This window comes from Budorcas taxicolor, chromosome 2 (genome assembly GCF_023091745.1).
Source record: "Budorcas taxicolor isolate Tak-1 chromosome 2, Takin1.1, whole genome shotgun sequence".
Taxonomy (NCBI): domain Eukaryota; kingdom Metazoa; phylum Chordata; class Mammalia; order Artiodactyla; family Bovidae; genus Budorcas; species Budorcas taxicolor.
Genome location: NC_068911.1, coordinates 117527839 through 117547710, shown reverse-complemented (window position 1 = coordinate 117547710; position 19872 = coordinate 117527839). Strand labels below are relative to the sequence as shown.

At 40.8% G+C, this 19872-nt stretch overlaps 1 protein-coding gene across 3 annotated transcripts in view; it reads left to right on the top strand.

Moving 5' to 3' along the window:
* CLASP1 (cytoplasmic linker associated protein 1) overlaps positions 1 to 19872 on the top strand; it is a 274154-nt gene that overhangs the window by 171118 nt on the left and 83164 nt on the right. For 2 of the 3 annotated variants that reach the window (XM_052658975.1, XM_052658963.1), the window contains exons 17-21: positions 441 to 608; positions 1226 to 1275; positions 2030 to 2200; positions 3778 to 3825; positions 15652 to 15759. In XM_052658975.1, the coding sequence (XP_052514935.1) occupies positions 441 to 608; positions 1226 to 1275; positions 2030 to 2200; positions 3778 to 3825; positions 15652 to 15759 (545 nt within the window). The remainder of the gene's footprint in view (positions 1 to 440; positions 609 to 1225; positions 1276 to 2029; positions 2201 to 3777; positions 3826 to 15651; positions 15760 to 19872) is intronic. The other variant, XM_052658970.1, reaches the window with a different exon arrangement.

The window sequence follows — 19872 nt, the reverse complement described above, 5'->3', positions numbered from 1 at the left end:
TTATTTTACATTTCGTGCCCCCCCATTTTTTTCTCATTTTTTAATCATAACACACTATACCTTTCAAGTGGTTGTGAGTATCATCCTGTTTTTCGTTTTTATATGTTAACCTAAAGCCGTTTTAAATACTTTGAGCCAGGGAGTGTCACATGCATTTTGCTTCCATGAACCAGTCCCCTCACATTCTAGGTGTAATTCTAGATGTTTTAGCTCTGTCTTCGCTAGTCTTCCCAGTCTTGTAGGTTAGACTCTTTGATTTCCATGTTCTTAATGAGACTGAGAGTCAGACAGATGGAATAACTTGCCTAGAGTCACAGAGCCAGTAGGTTGTGGGTGAGGAGTCACAGCAGTCCCCCTCGCTTCACTCGCTCCCTTACGCCACTGCGGCTGCTGGTCACCGGAGCTGAGGTCAGTCCCTGACAGTGTCCTGTGTTTTCCAGGTGTTACTGGGGTTTCCACAGTCACTTCAGCAGGGAAGCAGAGCACCTGTACCACACGCTGGAGTCCTCCTACCAGAAGGCCCTGCAGACCCACCTAAAGAGCTCGGACAGCGTGGTGTCACTGCCACAGTCAGACCGCTCATCCTCCAGCTCCCAGGAGAGTCTCAAGTAAGTGCTCCTGCTATGCTCTTCATCTGTGTGGGGTTTACAATGAAAATTTTGCTGCCTGAGCACATGGACAAGCAGCTCGTCCCTTGGAATGTATATGTGCCTGTTATCATTTCCCCCTCAATTCAGATGGAGCCTAGTGCTGGGGAAGATGCTGTGGGGCCTCATAAGAAACAGGTGGCCTGGCCCATGGTCCTTGGTCCCTGATCCCTGCCACAGATGGTTTGTAGTGAAATATGCATGTCAGTCCTGGCACAGTTTTGGAGTAATATAAGCACAAGCAAATTGCACCAAGTATCTTCTAAGAGAATATAAGCATTAACTTGGAGACAGCTTTGGAAAGGGAGGGCATTCAAACTCTGGGACGGAACGTACTATCTTCATTCTTTATTTCTATTTTCTAAGATTTCTTGCCATGTGTTTGAAAGGTAGTCCAAAGTACAGTACTAAAGCTTTTCTGAAACTGGGATTTTTTTAAGATTATGGTCCAGATTACCTGTAGAATTCTGAGAAGTCTGAAATAATTCTCTGTGATCATAATTGCCTGTTGTACATTTTACCTGTATTAATACAGATACAACGCAGTTTTGATAATAGATGTGTTCCTTTATTTACAGTCGGCCGCTCTCTGCCAAAAGAAGTCCTACTGGCAGTACCACCTCCAGAGGTAAGGTGGGCACCACAGGGAAGGCTTCAGTGTCCGAGCCTGGGGTGGGCTGTGCAGTGGCTGGAAGCCAGCTACTGCTCCCGGGTCTGCAGAGGGTCTGCCCTGTTTTGTGCTCCCACGATCCCAGCAGAGCAAGGATAGTTTGTCAGAGTGACTCGGGCAGGCAGACCTGTCCTTCTTACCCTCCCTCCCCCCTGTACTTGGCGCTGTCATGGGGCGTGTGTGTGTGTGTGTGTGTGTGTGTGTGTGTGTGTGTGTGTGTGTGTGTGTGTGTGTGTGTGTGTGTGTGTGTGTGTGTGTGTGTGTGTGTGTGTGTGTGTGTGTGTGTGTGTGTTATATTGTTGCTTCTGTGCTCTGAGCACTGGCTGGGATGCTCCAAGCAACCCGGGACTTGGCAGCTTTGGGGAGTGGGGAGGGGTATGTTCCCTGAAACGGGGGTAGGAGGTGGTGGTAACCTTAGGAGGACACTGGCCAGATGCAAATGAGTTTTCATTGTTTGATTACTCTTGTGGATCAGAACTGTGGTCTATCTGTGGGATTTATGGTTTTGGTTATGAAGGTGTGAGGAGTTACGGTCACTTGTCATTCCCTTCAGCACCAGCTGAGCTCTGTCGAGTGACCAGGAGCCACTGTTGGACAGTGCTCTGTGCTCCAACCTTTGTGAAAACTTGATGTTTGTTTTCAGGAGAAGCAGTGCTTGAAGGTCTAGTGCAGCCCTTACTGTCCTTGCTAAAGCTCACTCCTCCCCCTGCAGCTTCCACGGTCAGCACCAAGTCCGCATCCACCGCGGGGTCCCTGCAGCGGTCTCGAAGTGACATCGACGTGAATGCAGCTGCCAGCGCCAAATCCAAGATCTCCTCGGCTGCCAGCACAGCGCCCTTCAGCTCGGCGGCGGCCTTACCTCCTGGCTCGTATGCGTCCTTAGGTAACCAGACCCCCGAAAGCCTTCGCCCCAGGTCTGCCATTTGAGATGACACTTAACCTCAGATTAGATTGATTTACGGAGCGAATGACCAGAAACTGTAACTGAGGCAGGTTTCACGGTTGCAGGGTTAATGTTTCAGAGTTAAGTGACCCCGTGTGCTGACTGCTGGTTTACAGCCACCCTTGGGTGAGTGTCCTCTCTGCTGGGGCATCAGTGGTGTGTCCCTCTGTGTCATGTGCCCCTTCCAGCATCCCAGCCTCCTCCCTTGTGGCCAGAGCTGGGTTTCCTCCCCTCCTGTCCTGGGGTGGGGTGCAGATCTTGACTGTTCAGTGAGGCTTTGCCTGGAGTGGGCACGGGGAGGGGGTAACAGGGGCTCCAGAGGAGTGGGCAGACTTTCTGACCAGCACAATGTATCACACAAAAGGGTGTTGTCTGTCCCCCTGTGCCACCTGGGAGGAGCATGCACAGACTCTAATGATAGGTCACAAAAGATTTAAAAATTACTTTCAAATGAATTAGTGTCTGATAGCATGGTAGACTGAACACCTGTTGTAAGGCTTATAGTTTATTTCAGTTTATGTTTGTTAAAGCAGAGTTGTTCAAAGCCAAAGTCTAGAAACTCAGCAGGATTCATTTTATTTGGGATTTAAGGAAGTTAATGTGGTTTAAACTTCATGAAACATCAAGACTTACTGCTCTTGTGGTTTACAAACTAATCCCAAAGTCAGTTCCACAGCTGATAGCTAAGATCATGGGAGCAGAGTGAGAGAACACCAAGCAAAAGTTAGTGGGCCTGACTTGGGCACTTAGTGCCTGACTTGGGCAGCTTTTGAATCTATTCCCTCCACCCATAAATTGGTTATGGCTATTAAATAATAGCCACCTGTTAACATACGTGGAAGGGACAAATGAAATTCTATAGAAATCTTTTGTAAACTATTATCCCATAAGATGAAGGAAACTGTGGCTGTGAGAGGAATGTTATTAATTTAAAAGGTAAGGTTTATAGTGTGGAATGTTGTTAAATCAGTCTTGTCTTCTCTACAAAAGTTTCTTACTGAGACTGGGAACATATCCAATAAGAGCTCTCCTTTTATGTTGTTTATTTAACTGTTACACCATCACGTAGGTGTGTTTAGGCTCCTGTGTTGATGTGTGATCACTGAGCAAGAGAGAAGTCAGAAGTCTGTCCTGTGTGAAGGCTTTCTGTTCATTTTAGTTCTGTTTGGTCCACCTTGAGAATCTGTAGTTAGTATTTGCTTCATTGTTTGAAAACAGTAGTCCTTGTTTTCTGTGCATATTAAAGCTGTTTTAACATGGACCCTGTGGGCTCCACTTGGTGCTTGTAAAAGCGCTCGGGTCTTCCAAATGATGAGACTGGAGTATTCCCCACTCTCCATGGCCTGAGAGCTTGACCTCAGCTTTCCTGATGTCCAGATCCATAAAAACCAAGCAAAATCAGCCCCCAATATAACACAGTCCTGCTGAGAAGCTGTTATAGCTCCTACTGAGGTGGACACACCACGTCTGTGTAGGAGTGTAGTGTTAAAGCTGATGATCCTTTTCCCAACTTCTAGAGTCCAGACACATGAGGGGAGACACGGAGCCCCTAGGCCTCGACTCAGGTACCGAGCTGGACCGTGTGGCTGGGCTGGGTGCTGCTATGCCAGCTTCCGGGGCTGCTGACTCACTGCCTCTGCCCTCTGGGTGTCCGTAGTTCCCCCCCGTTATTCTGCTAGTACAATACTTTGTTCCAAGAAAAAGGGACTCTTCAGAGGATGAGAGAAAATGAAACTGAAAGATGCTCAGCTGTGTCCGACTCTTTGCGACCCCGTGGACGATACAGTCAATGGAATTCTCCAGGCACGAATACTGGAGCGGGTAGCCTTTCCCTTCTCCAGGGGATTTTCCCAACCCAGGGATCGAACCCAGGTCTCCCGCATTGCGGGTGGATTCTTTACCAACTGAACCACCAGGGACGCCCAAGGAGGTTGAGGGTGGCCAAATCAAAAACACAGTCCATCAGCCAAGGCCTGACCCTGGGTTGTGCTTTCGTGTGGTGTTTTCTGAAGGCAAAAAGCACATTCTCCTAAGCTGATTTCAATAGAAGGTGCACTTACTTGCTTCAGACTGTGCTTTGCTGTTGAACTTGTTTCCCTTTTAATTTTATTTTAAATTGTACTTTTGCTTTTTTGGTAGCTAATAATAACATTCTGCTTTTTAATTTTTTTGATGTTACTAACTGTTCCCTGTTATCCCTTCCCTTGTTTTTTTAATTTGCTTAAAGATGGTACTGCCACTAAAGCGGAGGGTAAGCGGTTTGTCTCTGTGACGAGGTGTGTCCCCACGAGTGTTGCCTGGTGCCCTTGCCCTCCCTGGGGTCCCTGCATGACACGTTGCACGCGCTTCCCTCCACTCTTCCTCCTCCTGTCTCCACTGGGTCTTGCCTTCCCTCTACCTGAACGCTCCCCTCCTTTCCTGTTCCGTCGTTGTGCTTGTGGATTTGGGCTCCAGTGTGCTATCCATAGCGTGTCACTCTGAGCCCACACTGGGAGAAGCATCCCTGTGACCTCGTAGGTGACTCATCTCAGGTTTTGTCACTCCTGAAGCACCACCTCCACTTGATTCCTTCTGTTCACTTTGTGCTTTTGTGGGCCTTTCAGGATTGACCTTTCCTCTTATGAACATAAGTTTCAGTGTCAATTGGCAATGCAGGTTGAAGACTGGTAAAGGTTTTTTAGTAGGTAATTTCTAGAAGTTAGAAAAAAAATTCTTTTCTCTCCCCTGAAGCTACTGAATTATATGATACTGTTTCTGTGTGTCCCACTGATGCCAGCCCCATTCGTTCATTTACTCTGATTCATCCGCTCATCAGCCTGGGTTAAATGCCTTCTCTGTGCTGTGTTATCTGGGACACACAGGAGTATAACTGGTGGAAGAAATACACATCCCCACATCCACATTGTTTTCTGTTTGTGTTGATCTCAAGAGGCTCTTTCTGCTGTTTGATTCTTTTGAATTTTGGACGGAGCTCTTCCTGTCAGTACAGGTCTTTGATTAGCACATGATAGACATGATCAGCTTTGCAAAGTCTCTAGATAGTAAGCATGGTGCTTCAGATAATTCAAAGAGTTATCTCATTTGCGTAAGGTAATGGCTTAGACTCAGCAACCCTCAGGATGTGATTTAACAATGAAGAGCTGCTAGATTAAGTTCCTGTGTTCCATTTAGCCCCTCTAAAGGCCAGCCAGCAGAGCAGATTGGGTTTTATCTCGAGATATGCAGCTCATAGTGCTTTTAATTCATATACTACTTTCTAAGAAACTCACAAAGGAAAAATTCGAATGAAATTTTTAAAAGACATGTAGTCTCAAGATCAGTGTTCTTCAATTTTATCTCATCATAAAAATCTCCTGGAATCTTGCTTACAAGAGCAGAGTCCTAGGTGCTGCCCCTTGAAAATTCTGATTAAGTTTGGAACGAGCAAGCAACCTGAATTTTCAGCAAGCTCCACTGACGGATCTCCTGGAATCTTGCTTACAAGAGCAGAGTCCTAGGTGCTGCCCCTTGAAAATTCTGATTAAGTTTGGAACGAGCAAGCAACCTGAATTTTCAGCAAGCTCCACTGACGGTTCTTGGAGTTGGATAAGCTTTTGAAAGGAGAAGTTTCCAAACTAAAAAAATGGACAAAAGGCCTGTGTCACGCTAAGCCCACCATTTGTGATCGAAGACTGAGGCTAGGTGTGGTTTTCTTCCATTTTTTAGTTGAAACAAGTCATTTTATATTTCTTTTTCTCCAAGAAAGCATCTTAAGTATTTCTTCAGCCTAGATGGATAGGGAGTAGGGTAGGATACAATAATAATGCTGATGAGACAGAAAGTTAGAGACATGATGTGGGAATTTCCACATTTTTTGCAGAGCACCCTGGTTGATTTCATATCCCTCTATGAGAGAATAGAAGTCAGTCTGTTATTCCACCCAGCAGTAGAGATTTTACACTTTTTTTTTTCCTTCAGTTTCTTTTACCTTTAGTTTTCTTTTACCTGTTCAGGGTAAGGTCAGAGGGTTGCTTGCTCAGTTATTGTGCTGGAAGCTGAGGACAAGAAGTCTTTTTCTGGTTCTCCTTCTGGTAGGAAAGTGGAGGATGATCTGTGGGCCCATTAATCATACAGAATTCAGAATTAGCCAGAATCCCATGTGCGTTGGCTTTGGTCCCAGGGCCATCCAGGCTGTCACAGCACTGGCTGGTCAGAGCCTCCAGCCTTGTGTGATGATGAGATGGAAAATAGAGGCCTTGGGAGCCCTTTCAACTGTCATTTCTCTCTGCCTCAGCTGTGAAATTTAGCAGACTGCTTAGAAAAGCTCCATACACAACAAACATCACTTAGCATCTTGTCAGGAGTTTCCTGTCTGAATTTTTAGGATCATTTTGAGTCTTTTGAAGATTTGTTAATATGTGTGTTGACTATATTACTGTCTGTTATGGTAGCTCTTAGGGCAAGCACTAGATACTTGGCGTCAGGAGGTAGAAACTTAAATCGGTAGTTGGAATTTCTGAATTCAAAATTCAGACAGTACATTTGAAGCCTGGTGACTCCCTCGTTACAGTGATTGAGAAAAATAAATATTCTCTGGAAGTTCCTTATCGCACACATGAAGTAGCTATCCTGACATTTACAACTAATCAGAAAAATGTATTTTGTGAAGAACTCAAAGCTCAACTTTTGAACAAAAGTTTATTTCCAGGTCATCTTTCAGTGTGTTATGTTCAGTGACTTGGAGGATTTGGATATTATCTGTTTTGGCATTTGTGAGAGAGTTTATAATCAATCACCATTGACCCTTGAACAGCATGGGTTTGCAGCGTGTGGGCCCACTTGTAGGTGGATTGTTTTCAGTAAGCATGCAGTCCTGCACAGTCTGCACTCAGTTGATCTGCGGATGTGGAGGCAGCTGTGGGACTTGAGCATCTGTGGACTAGCACATCCCCAGCAGGCCCTGGAACTGTCCCCGCAGGCACAGAGGCCCCTGCAGATACTCAGCTTGTGAAGAAAATGAATGATTCTCATCTTCTTATCGCTTGCTTTTTTTTTTTTTTTAATTTAACTGCTGGGTTCAGGAAATGTATTATTCATATTTTTTTCCAAAATAACTTAAAATGAAGAGTTAAAATACTTAAAAAAAAAAACTTCAGTGCCCTGTGGATACTGATGACTTAACTGATGGTTTCAGAGAATAAGTTATCATATGTTATTATATGGTCAACGGCCATGCTTAACTGTTGGTGATTTTCATTAAGATTACATGATTAAAAAAAGACTCTGCAGCCTTGTCTGCTCTTTAGGAAAATAAACTTAGATTTTAGTTCCATTTTACTGGGAAATAAAACATTTGGTATTGCTGAATATTTATCCAAGCAATTTTAAGTGATTAACCTTTTTTTCAATGAAAAAATGTGCCTATATATAGAGATAAAAGTGTTAAACTTCTTTTACTTTTATCTTTAAAAAATATGATGAAAGTTATTTTTGTAGAGGGATACTTAGAGGTAGCAAACTTACAAGTGCTCAGCTTTCCAACTTTCTTTCATAAATGCCACGTGTGAGTGCAGTCGAGTGTTTTGTGCCCCAGCCAGTGAGTGTGAAGCAGTTTGTGGGCCTAGAGGTCCCCAGCTCGAGAGTGAGATTTACGTGAAGGCCTTTGCATTCTCACATCTCCATGTGGAGCTCAGGCAGGAGCACAGAGACCCGAATGATGGGAGGCTGTCGAATGATTTTTCACTGTCTTCGGCTAAGTTGGACGTGGGAGAACCATGCTTCCAAGTTAAACCAGTACACGGTTCATTTCCTGTCCTGAGGGCTTTTCTAAAAGAATGGCGGTGTGACTGGAAGCAGTTTTCAGCAGCCCCATTAAAAGGCCATGATATACAGGTGTTCTTCGATCCTCCTTCCACATAAGTCAGAGCCTGCACTTCTCCTCCGGGTCTTTCTTTTCCTGTGGATCTGCTTTCCTCTAGATACATGCATTCTCTAAATGCCTCTCTTGTCTCTCCTTCCAGAATTTTTCCCCCTAATATCCCATTTCAGTATCTTTTACTTTTGCTGGCTTTTTTTTTTTTTTCCACATCTTCTTTCTGTCTTTGTCAAAACACAGTATTAATGAATATGTCATTAACAGGTCATGGTATAGAACTGAAGTATATTTTTACTGTTTGTTCATTGAGTAGACTTTATTTTTCCTAAAGACTGTAGAGTATTTTATATCATCTCTTTACAACATATGCAGGCATTTTTAGTAATATTGCCAAATTAATATAATTACTGAAACTAAACCTCTTTCAATAAAGGAAATATACTTCTGTTGTTATTGTTAAGTTGCTAAGTCATGTCTGGCTTTCTGCAGCCTCATCAACTGCAGCACGCCAGATTCCCTGTCCTGTGTCTTCTGGAGTTTGCTCAAATTCATGTCCATGGAGTCAGTACTGCTATCTAAGCATGTCATGGATAGTTTTATATATATATATATATCTGAGTACAATACAACAAAGGCCCTTTAAACTTCCAAAAACTGATTTTAAGGGTGCTCTGAGGTTTCTCATGTAATTACCTCGGTGAGAGTTAAGAGTTATCGCTAAGACAGCATTTTAACGGTACTGTATACGCATGAAAAGGTGGGTTTGGGGGGGAAAAACCCTTTTATCTTCAAACTGACATGATCTCTCTCTTGACTTTGTCCCAAGCAAAGCAAAAACCAGTCTTCCCTAATTTGTAACTCAACTTTCTTCTCACGCAAGTTGTGCTTTCAGTTTATCTTACCTGTGTTATCTGGAAACCCCAACCTGATGGATTAAAATGGTCTGCATTTACAGCTCCCAAGGATGCCTGACAGTTGCAAACACTGAACTTCTATAGAGAAAGCCACTCTCAAATCTGGTTTCTTAGGGTTCTCACAGATTAAAGTATGCCAAGTATGGGCTCATAGTCCAAAATTACATCTATGATGAGTGATAAACAGCAAAGCAAAAGAATAAAGACATAATTAATCTCTTTAAGACTTAAGGGTCTTTTATATAATATAAAGTTGCTATACTTAAATGATTAAAAGAAATGAGAAACTTGTATATTTAGCAGTATTCAGAATTCAGTAGTCTAAATGATCTTCCCAACCGAGAACAGATTAGTCCTCGCAGTGAAGCCACACATCTGCATACTTTAGAGCAGAAACCCTGGGAAATGAGAGCCAACGCTGGTTTGCATCTTGAGGTTTTGACTGAATCCTGGAGACCTGGGGCATTGCTATGAGTGCTTAGGGCATGGAGTGACAGAAAGTAAGCCCGAACCCACCCAAGACCTATGTCATCACTGGTGAACAAGAGGTTAACTCTGCTAAATAGAAGAGGGTGAGGGAATCTACCCATTGGAACCTCAGTTACTGGGTGGAGCAGGGAAAGTAATCTTCCCTGAAAATCTGCAACCATAAATTGGGTCTTCATGCAGATTTTTGCTCTGAATTTATGCTACTTTTGTTATCTGAAAAATCCAAATAGATAAGTCAGTTTAAAGTGGCTGTGAATCGCTTGTCTCCATAGGACACTAGCAGAAGCAAACATAGATCCTCATCAGAAGAACTCAGCTTCAGTATAGGTCTTACAGAGTTCCCATAAAGTTCCAAGGAAAGAAACCGCTTTGTTGTCTGGATATTTAAAGAAATAAAAACTTGGAAAGACAAGTACTGGAGTGGGATGCCATCGCCTTCTCCGAGTAAGAGGTTTAGCCCAGGCTAAATACTTTCTTAAAAAAAAAAAAAATACTTTCAAACCTTATAGCTTTGAACATTCAAATATATGTACTGAACATTCAAATGAATGTACTGAGCAGCTCAGTACATCCAGGAGAATAATCTTATATCAGAAGGTGAAGATAAAGTATTTAATAATTTAATTTAAAAAACACATTTTTGACAAATTCTTAGCAATTGGGAATGAGTTTTCTTAACTTTTTGAAATATAATTTGTATGAAATTCCAGAATTAAAAAAAAAACACACACACACACACAAAACTGTGGCTCAAGATAACAAAACTTTGTACTCCTTTGTACTCCTTTTTAGCATTGTGCTGTGTGTTCCAAAACAGCAGGTAAAGTAATCAAAGGGTAGAGTTTGAAGGGAGAAAACAGAAGTCTCATTTGAAGGTGGTTTTCTATTTAGATAATGCCAAATAATCCACATATAAATGGGTAGAATTAATAAAAATTTAGCAAGATTCCTAGAGTTAAGATCAAAATACAGTGGTTGTATTCTTGTTTGTGAACAAGTTAGGAAATATAATTTAATAAACTATATTCTGTATAATAAAAACAAGGCACCTTTGAAGAAGTACAAAATTGGGTAAAGCTTTTGGAAAAAATTATAAAGCTTTATAGGAAAACACTGAAGAAAGTGATATAGAGAAAACAGTAACAAATGGAAAGACTGATATCATAAAGCTGTCTTTTCCCCCAAAAATTAATCCCAGGTTCCACAGTTCTGGTCAGATTTTCACCCTGTCTATTTATTGCATGTTCAGATGCATATGCAAGAGAACAAAGGGCTGAAGGGAAAAGTGGCTTGATTTGCCCAACCAGTTTAGAAGGTGGTTTTGAAAAGCTGCTCACAGTAGTGTACGTCGCACAGAATGGACACCTGGACTAATGGGGCAGACTCGACAGTGGAGAAACGGAGCCATATGTGTATACAAATGCTTCATAAGTAACATAGGTGGCTTTTCACATTAGTGAGAAAGGGGTTGCATAGCCATATGGAAAAAGTTAAGTGGATCTCCCCTTTAATTGGAAGAACAATCACTTCCATAAGTGAGCTCACAAATGTTGAGCCAAACCATCAGTTTTGGGAAAATATGTGCCCTATGATAAAGTTACATTTAAAATATAGAAAATAATGCCATCTATTTCTTGGTTATAAACCATGTATATTAAAAATATAAATGGAATGATGAACACTGGGTTTCAGCTCAGGTTACCAAAAATGTTGCAGGTTGAGGCGAAAGATACAGAAGATTTTTATTTTCTTAACTGAATGGGTGTGGATGCTCATTTAAAAAATATTTTGTGGTCTAAGTATTTTATAAAAATTTAAACAAAAAAGTAAATTCAGCTGTTTTTCATCTTCAGTTTGCTTTGGTGACTCCCTGGATATAGCTTGGTGACTTCCTTAGGAGACTAACTCTTAGGTCAGCCAGCCAGCCATGCATGGACATCTAAACCATTGGATAAAGGAATTAATCCCCATGCTTCTCTGTTGCCTTATGTAAAGTGGGAATAATTAGTTTGTGTGCTGGTGTGAGGATTTTGAGTTCACATATGTGTGGTTCATAGTGGTATGTTGCTGTTCAGTCGCTAACTCATGTCCGACTCTTTGCAACCCCATGGACTGCAGCATGCCAGGTGTCCCTGTCCTTCACTGTCTCCCAGAAGTTGCTCAGACTCATGTCCATTGAGTCAGTTGATACCATCCAACCATCTCGTCATCTGTCAGTCCCCTCTCCTCCTGCCTTCAATCTTTTGGGTCTTTTCCAGTGAGTCGGCTCTTCGCATCAGGTGGCCAAAGTATTGGAGCTTCAGCTTCAGCATCAGTCCTTCTAATGAATACTCAGGGTTGATTTCTTTCAGGATTGACTGGTTTGATCTCCTTGCTATCCAAGGGACTCTCAAGAGTCTTCTCCAGCACCACAATTTGAAAGGCATCAGTTCTTAGGCACTCAACCTTCTTTATGGATCAAATCTAATATCCATACATGACTGCTGAAAAAATCATAGCTTTGACTATATGGACCTTTGGCAAAGTGATAATCTCTGCTTTTTAGTACACTGTCTAGGTTTGTTGCAGCTTTTCTTCCAAGAAGCAAGTATGTTTTAATTTCATGGCTGCCTGCAGTCAATGTCCACAGTGAGTCTGGAACCCAGGAAAATAAAATATGCCACTTTCCTCCATTTTTTTCCCATCTTTTTTCCATGAAGCGATGGGACCAGATACCATGGTCTTTGCTTTTTGAATGTTGGGTTTTAAGCCAGCTTTTTCTCTCTCTTCTTTTCAACCTCATTAAGAGGCTTTTTAGTTCCTCTTTGCTTTTTGCCATTAGAGTGGTACCATCTGCATATCTGAGGTTATTAATATTTCTCCCGGCAGTCTTGATTCCAGCTTGAGCTTCATCCAGCCCAGCATTTTGCATGATGTACTCTGCATATAAATTAAATGAGCAGGGTGATAATATAAACCCTTGATGTACTCCTTTCCCAATTTGGAACCAGTCCGTTGTTCCAAGTCTGGTTCTAACTATTGCTTCTTGACCTGCATACAGGTTTCTCCGAAGTGAGGTAAGGTGGTCTGGTATTTGTGATCTATACAGTGAAAGGCTTTCATGTAATCAATAAAGCAGAAGTAGATGTTTTTCTAGAATTCCCTCACTTTTTCTATAATACAGTGGATTTTGGCAATTTGATCTCTGGTTCCTCTGCCTTTTCTAAATCCAGCTTGAACATCTGGAATTCTTCAGTTCACATAGTGTTGAAGCCTAACTTGAAAATTTTGAGCATTAGCTTGCTAACATGTGAATTGAGTGCAGCTATATTAGTGGTTTGAACATTCTTTGGCATTGCCCTTCTTTGGGATTGGAATGAAAACTGACCTTTTCCAGTCCTGTGGACATTGCTGAGTTTTCCAAATTTGCTGGCATGTTGAGTGCAGCACTTTAACATCGTCATCTTTTAGGATTTGAAATAGCTCAACTGGTATTCCATCACCTCCACTAGCTTTGTTCATAGTGATGCTTCCTAAGGCCCACTTCACACTGCAGGATGTCTGGCTGTAGGTGAGTGACCACACCATCATGGTTATCCAGGTTATTAAGAGCTTTTTTGTATAGCTCTTCTGCGTATTTCTGCCATCTACCTCTTCTTAATCTCTTTTACTTCTGTTTCTGTCCTTCGTTGTGCCCATCTTTGCATGGTGTTCCCTTTGTATCTCTAATTTTCTTAAAAAGATCTCTAGTCTTCCTGATTCTATTATTTTCCTCTCTTTCTCTGCATTGTTCAGTTAAGAAGGCTTTCTTACTTCTCCTTGCTATTCTCTGGAACTCTGCATTCACTTGGATATATCCTGCCCTTGTGTTAGTTGCTCAGTCATGTCCAACTCTCTCGACCCCATGGACTGTAGCCCACCATGCTCCTCTGTCCATGGAATTCTTCAGGCAAGAATACTGGAATGGGTTGCCATTCCCTTCTCCAGGGGATATTTTCTCCTTACTGCTTTGCTTTTCGTTTCTCTTCTTTTCTCAGCTATATGTAAGGCCTTGTCAGACGACCGTTTTGCCTTCTTGCATTTCTTTTTCTTTGGGATGGTTTTGGTCACCACAAAACTGTTAACACTGTAATTATAATTATACATGTATTATAAATGTTCTTCAGGCACTCTTTCAGATCTAATTCCTTGAATCTATTTGTCACTCCTACTGTATAATCGTAAGGAATTTGATTTAGGTCATACCTGAATGGTCTAGTGGGTTTTTTTACTTTGTTCAATTTAAGCCTGAAATTTGCAATAAGGAGCTCATAATCTGAGGCACAGTCAGCTCCAGGTCTTGTTTCTGCTGACTGTGTAGAGAGAGCTTCTCCATATTCAACTGCAAAGAATATAGTCTGATTTCTGTATTGACCATCTGGTGATAGCCACGTGTAGAGTCGTCTCTCGTGTTGAAAGAGGGTGCTCGCTATGACCAGTGCATTCTCTTGGCAAAACTCTTGTTAGCCTTTGACCTGCTTCATTTTGTACTCCAAGGGCAAACTTGCCTGTTATTCCAGGTATCTCTGAACGTCCTACTTTTCTATTCCAATCGACTATGATGAAAAAAACATCTTTCAGGGGTGTTAGTTCTAGAAGGTCTTGTAGCTCTTCATAGAACCACTGGACTTCAGCTTCTTTGGAATTAGTGGTTGGAGCATAGACTTGTATTACTGTGACACTGAATGGTTTTCCTTGGAAACAAACCGACATCATTCTGTCATTTTTGAGTCTGCACCCAAGTACTGCATTTTGATCTCTTTTGTTGACTTTGAGGGCTACTCTATTTCTTCTAAGGGATTCTTGCCCACAGTAGTAGATGTAATGGTCATCAGAGTTAAATTCACCCATTCCTATTCATTTTAGTTCATTGATTTCATAAAGATGTTGATGTTCACTCCTGCCATCTCCTGCTTATCTATGTCCAATTTACTTTGATTCATGGACCTGGCATTCTAGGTTCCTATGCAGTATTGTTCTTTACAACATCAAACTTTACTTTCTCCACCAGACACATCTATACTAATTTTAATATAGATTCTAGAATTTTTAGGTCTTTCATTCAATTCCTCTTAAAAGTCGTTGATTCTTTGTAGCTTTCTTCTTTTCTTTTTTTTAAATTAAGTGCCATGCTTTCTTTTATTGCTCCTTACCTTCATTTCTTGAACCTTTTTCAAGCTTTCGAATTTGTTTTCCTATATTGCCTTTCTGCAGGTTTTCTCAGTTGTTGAGGTAGATGTGCTTTTGAACAACATAAGAAGCCAGTGGGAGTTGAGATTGTTTTGTGTTTTCCCTATCAGTTTGATATTCTGATTGAATTATGGAAGTTGAGCATTTTGTGTCCCTTTGAAAACAAAGAATCCCTGAATTTAAAAATGAATTTTTAATCATTCTACTCTTACCATCAATGATTGATTGTTTATGAATTCATTTTTATATTGTTTCATGCTTTAATAATTGGCATTAACACATTGCTTTACCTACAGTGTCAAAGTTTTTTCATAAATACTTATGACATTGCATTATTTTTAGGTCATTTCTCTTGGTACTCCTAATATTGATTCTTTTAATAAACTTCATCTTTTGTAACCTAGAAACTTGCTCGCTTTAAAGTAGAAGTTTAATGCTATTTATCAAGACAATATTTATCATCCAGGATGCTTTAGTTTTTGTTGATTGCCGGGTTAAGAAGATTTTTTGTTTGTTTGTTTTCCATTTACTCTTTTTTCCCCCATAGTATTTTTATGAAGATGACAGCTAATATTCTTTTCTGCTTTTGGAAATATGACAGATTATGTAGACAATAAACAGAGAGAATTTAATTTTAAAAAATTGTGGAAAAATTATTCAAGTGACTATGAATATAGAATATGCTGAAATAGTTGAAACAAAAGCACCTGATAGGTGCATGAGTGCCTCTGGGGAGTTTCTGACATGTCTGTAGAATCTGTGCACACAGACCAGTGCACGTGTGCGTGTCAAGACCACACATGGGGAGACCTACTCCCCTGGAGGTGACTCAGCCCATGCCCCTTGTTTGCAGTCTGCCTGCTTTTCTGAGTGGGTCGCACTTACTGGAAACATTATGGAAGCACTGTGTTTGCTGTGTCCTCCAGGTCGGATCCGCACGCGACGACAAAGCTCCGGGAGTGCCACCAACGTCGCCTCTACACCTTCCGACAGTCGGGGCCGCAGTCGTGCCAAAGTGGTCTCGCAGTCCCAGCGTAAGAAGTATATTTTATGCTGTCTGTTATCTTAGTTTTATCCAACTTCTGCAGTTGGAAATTTGTATTATTTTTATCGACTTCGGAGGAAAAACACATTTTAGTGACGCTAAGACACTGAATGATCTTTATGTATGTTGGATAAGTTTGCAGAATGGAGTATTCCAGTGCCTACCTGTGTCTCCTTTCCAAGCGACTTACATTCTGTTTAAATTTTGTAAGCAGTGAAATGTAGTTTCTCTTCTTCCCCTCAAGCCTTTCAAGTTGAAGTGTGTTTGGGCTATGACCCGTTTTGCTGTTGATGAGGACTCCTGATGTAATTTAAGAACAGCACCCAGGAGGTGACTGCTCACACTGAGGTCTCTTTCCAGTGGCAAGAAGTAAATCCATTCAGAGCTCCCCCTAGCCCGCTGTGCTAACACGTCACCCTGCTCCTCTCTTCCTGCCAGTGTGGGCTCTTGCTTTCGCTCAGCTGCCCTCGCTTCCATTATTGCTTCTATGTATATGTCAAGCCACTTGATTCTTAGCATCACCCGTGAGAGCACCCATGCATGGGATGAGCGTATCCTCATCCAGGATCCAGTCCTGATGCCTCTCTTCCTGGCCCCACAGGCTTCCCTGTCTGTGCACATGGAGAGGAGCAGGGGTCAGGGTCCTCCTGGGCAGGGCAACCGTGCCTGAGGAAGGCTGCCCTTCCCTCGCACTGAGCTCATCAGCTGATGGTGTCTGCCTGGCTTGTGTAGAGAGTGGCTAGTCAGCAGCCAATCCTTAGTTCCTCATAGATGCTTAGAAGTTCTTTCTTAGCTCCTCCTGAATTTAGGTACTTTCTCAGGTCCTTTTGATAATTAAGAGTCCTCATGTTGAAACAAGCTTTTATTTTCTTTCTGAAAAAAAAGTGCAAAGTCAGTCATATCACTGGGAGGCTACACAACCCAGGCTTGTCTGATACAGAAACCCACGCTTTTAGTGTCTTACACTGTGCGATACAATATAAGTTGTGCAGGTGTAGTCCAGAAGCTTCTGCTTAGGGAGTAATATCCTGGCTCTGGTTGTTCTGTTGAACTCTAGTGATGCATGGAGTCACAGATAGATATAATACTCAGGTCACAGGACTCATATCTCATCATAAGGAAATTTTTCTTGACAGAAAATGTTCAGGACTCAGAGAATAGGTCAATATGTTTGAATTCAGTTGAATTTTAAAAATGTCTCAGCCCTTTAGGTGCACAAGTTTATTTTCTTTCATGGAAAGAGTTGAACAGTGTTTTTTATGTTTTTTTATGCCTGCTGTTCATTGGCGTTGGTCTCTGCAGGGGTTCCTGCCCCTCGCTGGTCAAGGGGTGTCGAAAATAAAGTCCCTTCTGTAGTGGGAGATGATAGAGCTTTAATTTTTCAGTGTTATAAAAATATTGCACCTTGCATTGGGGACCCAGTTTAACTCTTCAGTTTTATTTTATTCCCCAAATTCCACTCACAGGAAAGAGACAACACCAGCAAATGATCAAGCCTGGACCTTAAACTTATGTATATAAAGCAGATATTTTTTAAAAATTATTTTAATAGGAGGTAAATATGAACACATCTGTATATTTTACAAATGTAGATATACTAGCATTCATAGTTCAGGTTTAAGAGTAAGTAGATTTCATTAATATTAGATTTAGGACAACAGCATATTTTAAATAGCTGAGGATTTAACTATGTGAGGATTAATATTTAAATACTGAAGAATTTGGCATTAGACATTGTTAAGATGAAACGAGTTAGCAGCAGTTTCTTTCACTTTGTTGATGTTTATGGAGCCCTTCCTATGGTGAGCACCGTGTACAGTGGTATAGAACACAGATGGTAAGTCACTTTCTGGAACTTCCCTGGTGTTCCAGTGGTTCCATACTCACTGCAGGGGCCATGGTCAGGGAACTAAGATCTTGCACGCCGTGCATGGCGGCCAAAAAAAAAAAGTAAGAAAAAAAAAGATGCCATCACTCCTGCTGGGCTGCTCAGAGCTAGAGAGCAGGTGCCCCCCCACGGGGCCCGGCACTCCCTCAGTCTTCCCTGTATCTCATCTGCCTGCACTGTGCCTGGCGCAGGGTAGGTTCCTAAGCGTTTTCATGTTTCATGGACAGATACAAAATAACTGCTAGTACAGTATGATGTGTATAAAATAAAAACAAGTACAGAAGTAAACTAGGAGGAACAAGACCTAGTAAAAACAGCTTTTGCTAATGTGTTTGTAAACAGACCCATTTGTGCTATGTTGCATGCTGACCTCTGTATTGTGTCTTTTAATCCACTTTTTGCCTGTCCTTTGGTCTGCTCTCATAACCCAGGATCCAGATCTGCTAATCCTGCTGGTGGTAAGACATCTCTCTTCTTGCTGTTTTTTTTTTGTTTGTTTTTTGCATTTTCCCTCACCCCATGTGCCTTGCACAATATTAATTTCTCTCTTTATTATGAGCTTAATCTTTCTCCATTTTTTCTGTATATTCAAATTCTAGAGTTTGAAATGGATTTCTTTTCTCCTTTTATACAGCCTAATAGTTTGTGTGCTCCAATTTTATGGGCAAAATTAATAGATCCTAAAATAGGTTTTTCATGATAATGTGTATTGATAATTTTTATAATGAATTTCACTTAAATTGTAGTTAAGTCATTAAAAAGTACTAATTTTTGTAAGTGGTCATCTTGGTGTTTCATTTGAATTATGGAGGGGCGTGTGTGTGTAATTTCCAGGTAAGTTTTATTTCAAAGGTTTTTACTCCCTGGATCATTCTATTCTTCTGCATAATAATGTTTGCTTGATATTTGTGGATTTTGTTGCCTTCTGTACTTAAGGGGATGATCTTCCTAAGCTAATGACTGCCATTTGGGTATATTGGTCTGATCATTAAAGATTTGCTGTTTGCTTTACGAAAGAATTTTGTTTTACAAGAAATGGTTGTATAAGTATCTAGTCACTTAGCCATTTTTAAAAATTGCTAACTATGTATTATGGGTTGTGTTTTTTTGGTTTTTGTTTGTTAACTTTTATTGGAGTATAGTTGATTTACAACATTGTGTTAGTTTCAGATGTACAGAAAAGGGAATCTGTTCTATGCATGCATATATCTACTTTTATGTTTAGAATCTTTTCCCATATAGGCCATTACAGAGTACTGAGTAGAGTTCCCTGTGCTGGTACAGTAGGTCCTAAATTAGTTGTCTGTTTTATGTATAGTAGTGTGTGCCTGTCAATCCCGACCTCTCCAAGGTTATCCCTTCCTGCTGCCGCCTTCCCCATGTTTTTGAGTTCTCATTTTACTGCATACACATCACAGAATGTATTCTGCAGAATTTCTACCTTTGTAGGGTTTTTGAGCCTTCCTTTGAGACTCAGTACATAGTTTTTATGGAAATGTACAAGCGAATGTCCATCTGTTTGTTGGACTGTATGTTTGTATGTATGGAGAGGTATGTTTATGCATGTCTGTATGGTTTTGACTGCTCTGTCATTTTACGACTAGTATGTTAATCTTTTATTGATATCAGTCTTTCTGAGAGGTATGTAAGTAATTATGGTCTTTTCAGTTTCTCTCTGTATTTTTATCATTTTATATCTCAGGGCTATGTTACTTGTAGCATAACGTTTCATGATTATTATATCTTTAAGGATAATTATTTTCTTTTTGCAGTTCAGTGTTTTATTCTATTTTGTTGTTTTATGTATGTTGTCTCTTATAAGCAACATGCAGTTGATTTTCATTTCAGTTTTTTTTAAACCAACCCAGGAATCTCTGTCTTTTAATAGATAAATGTAATCAGGTCACATTTATTATAATTACTAATATGTTTGAGATTATTACTACCATTTTATTTTGTGATTTTTTGTTTACCATATTTCTGCCCCCTTTTCCATTTGTTACATTAATGGAGTCTTAGATCCATTTTCCTCCATTAATGTTTAAGAAATTTTTGTTATATTTCTATTCTTTCAGCCATTTTTAACATATCCACTCCTTTAGGAAGCAAAACAATTATTTAATAAACACCTCTGTGATTATTGGTAGAAATTTGTTGTAGATTGGGGAGACTCTTTGTTCTGAACCTGAGCTTGTTCTTTTGAATCAGAAATTT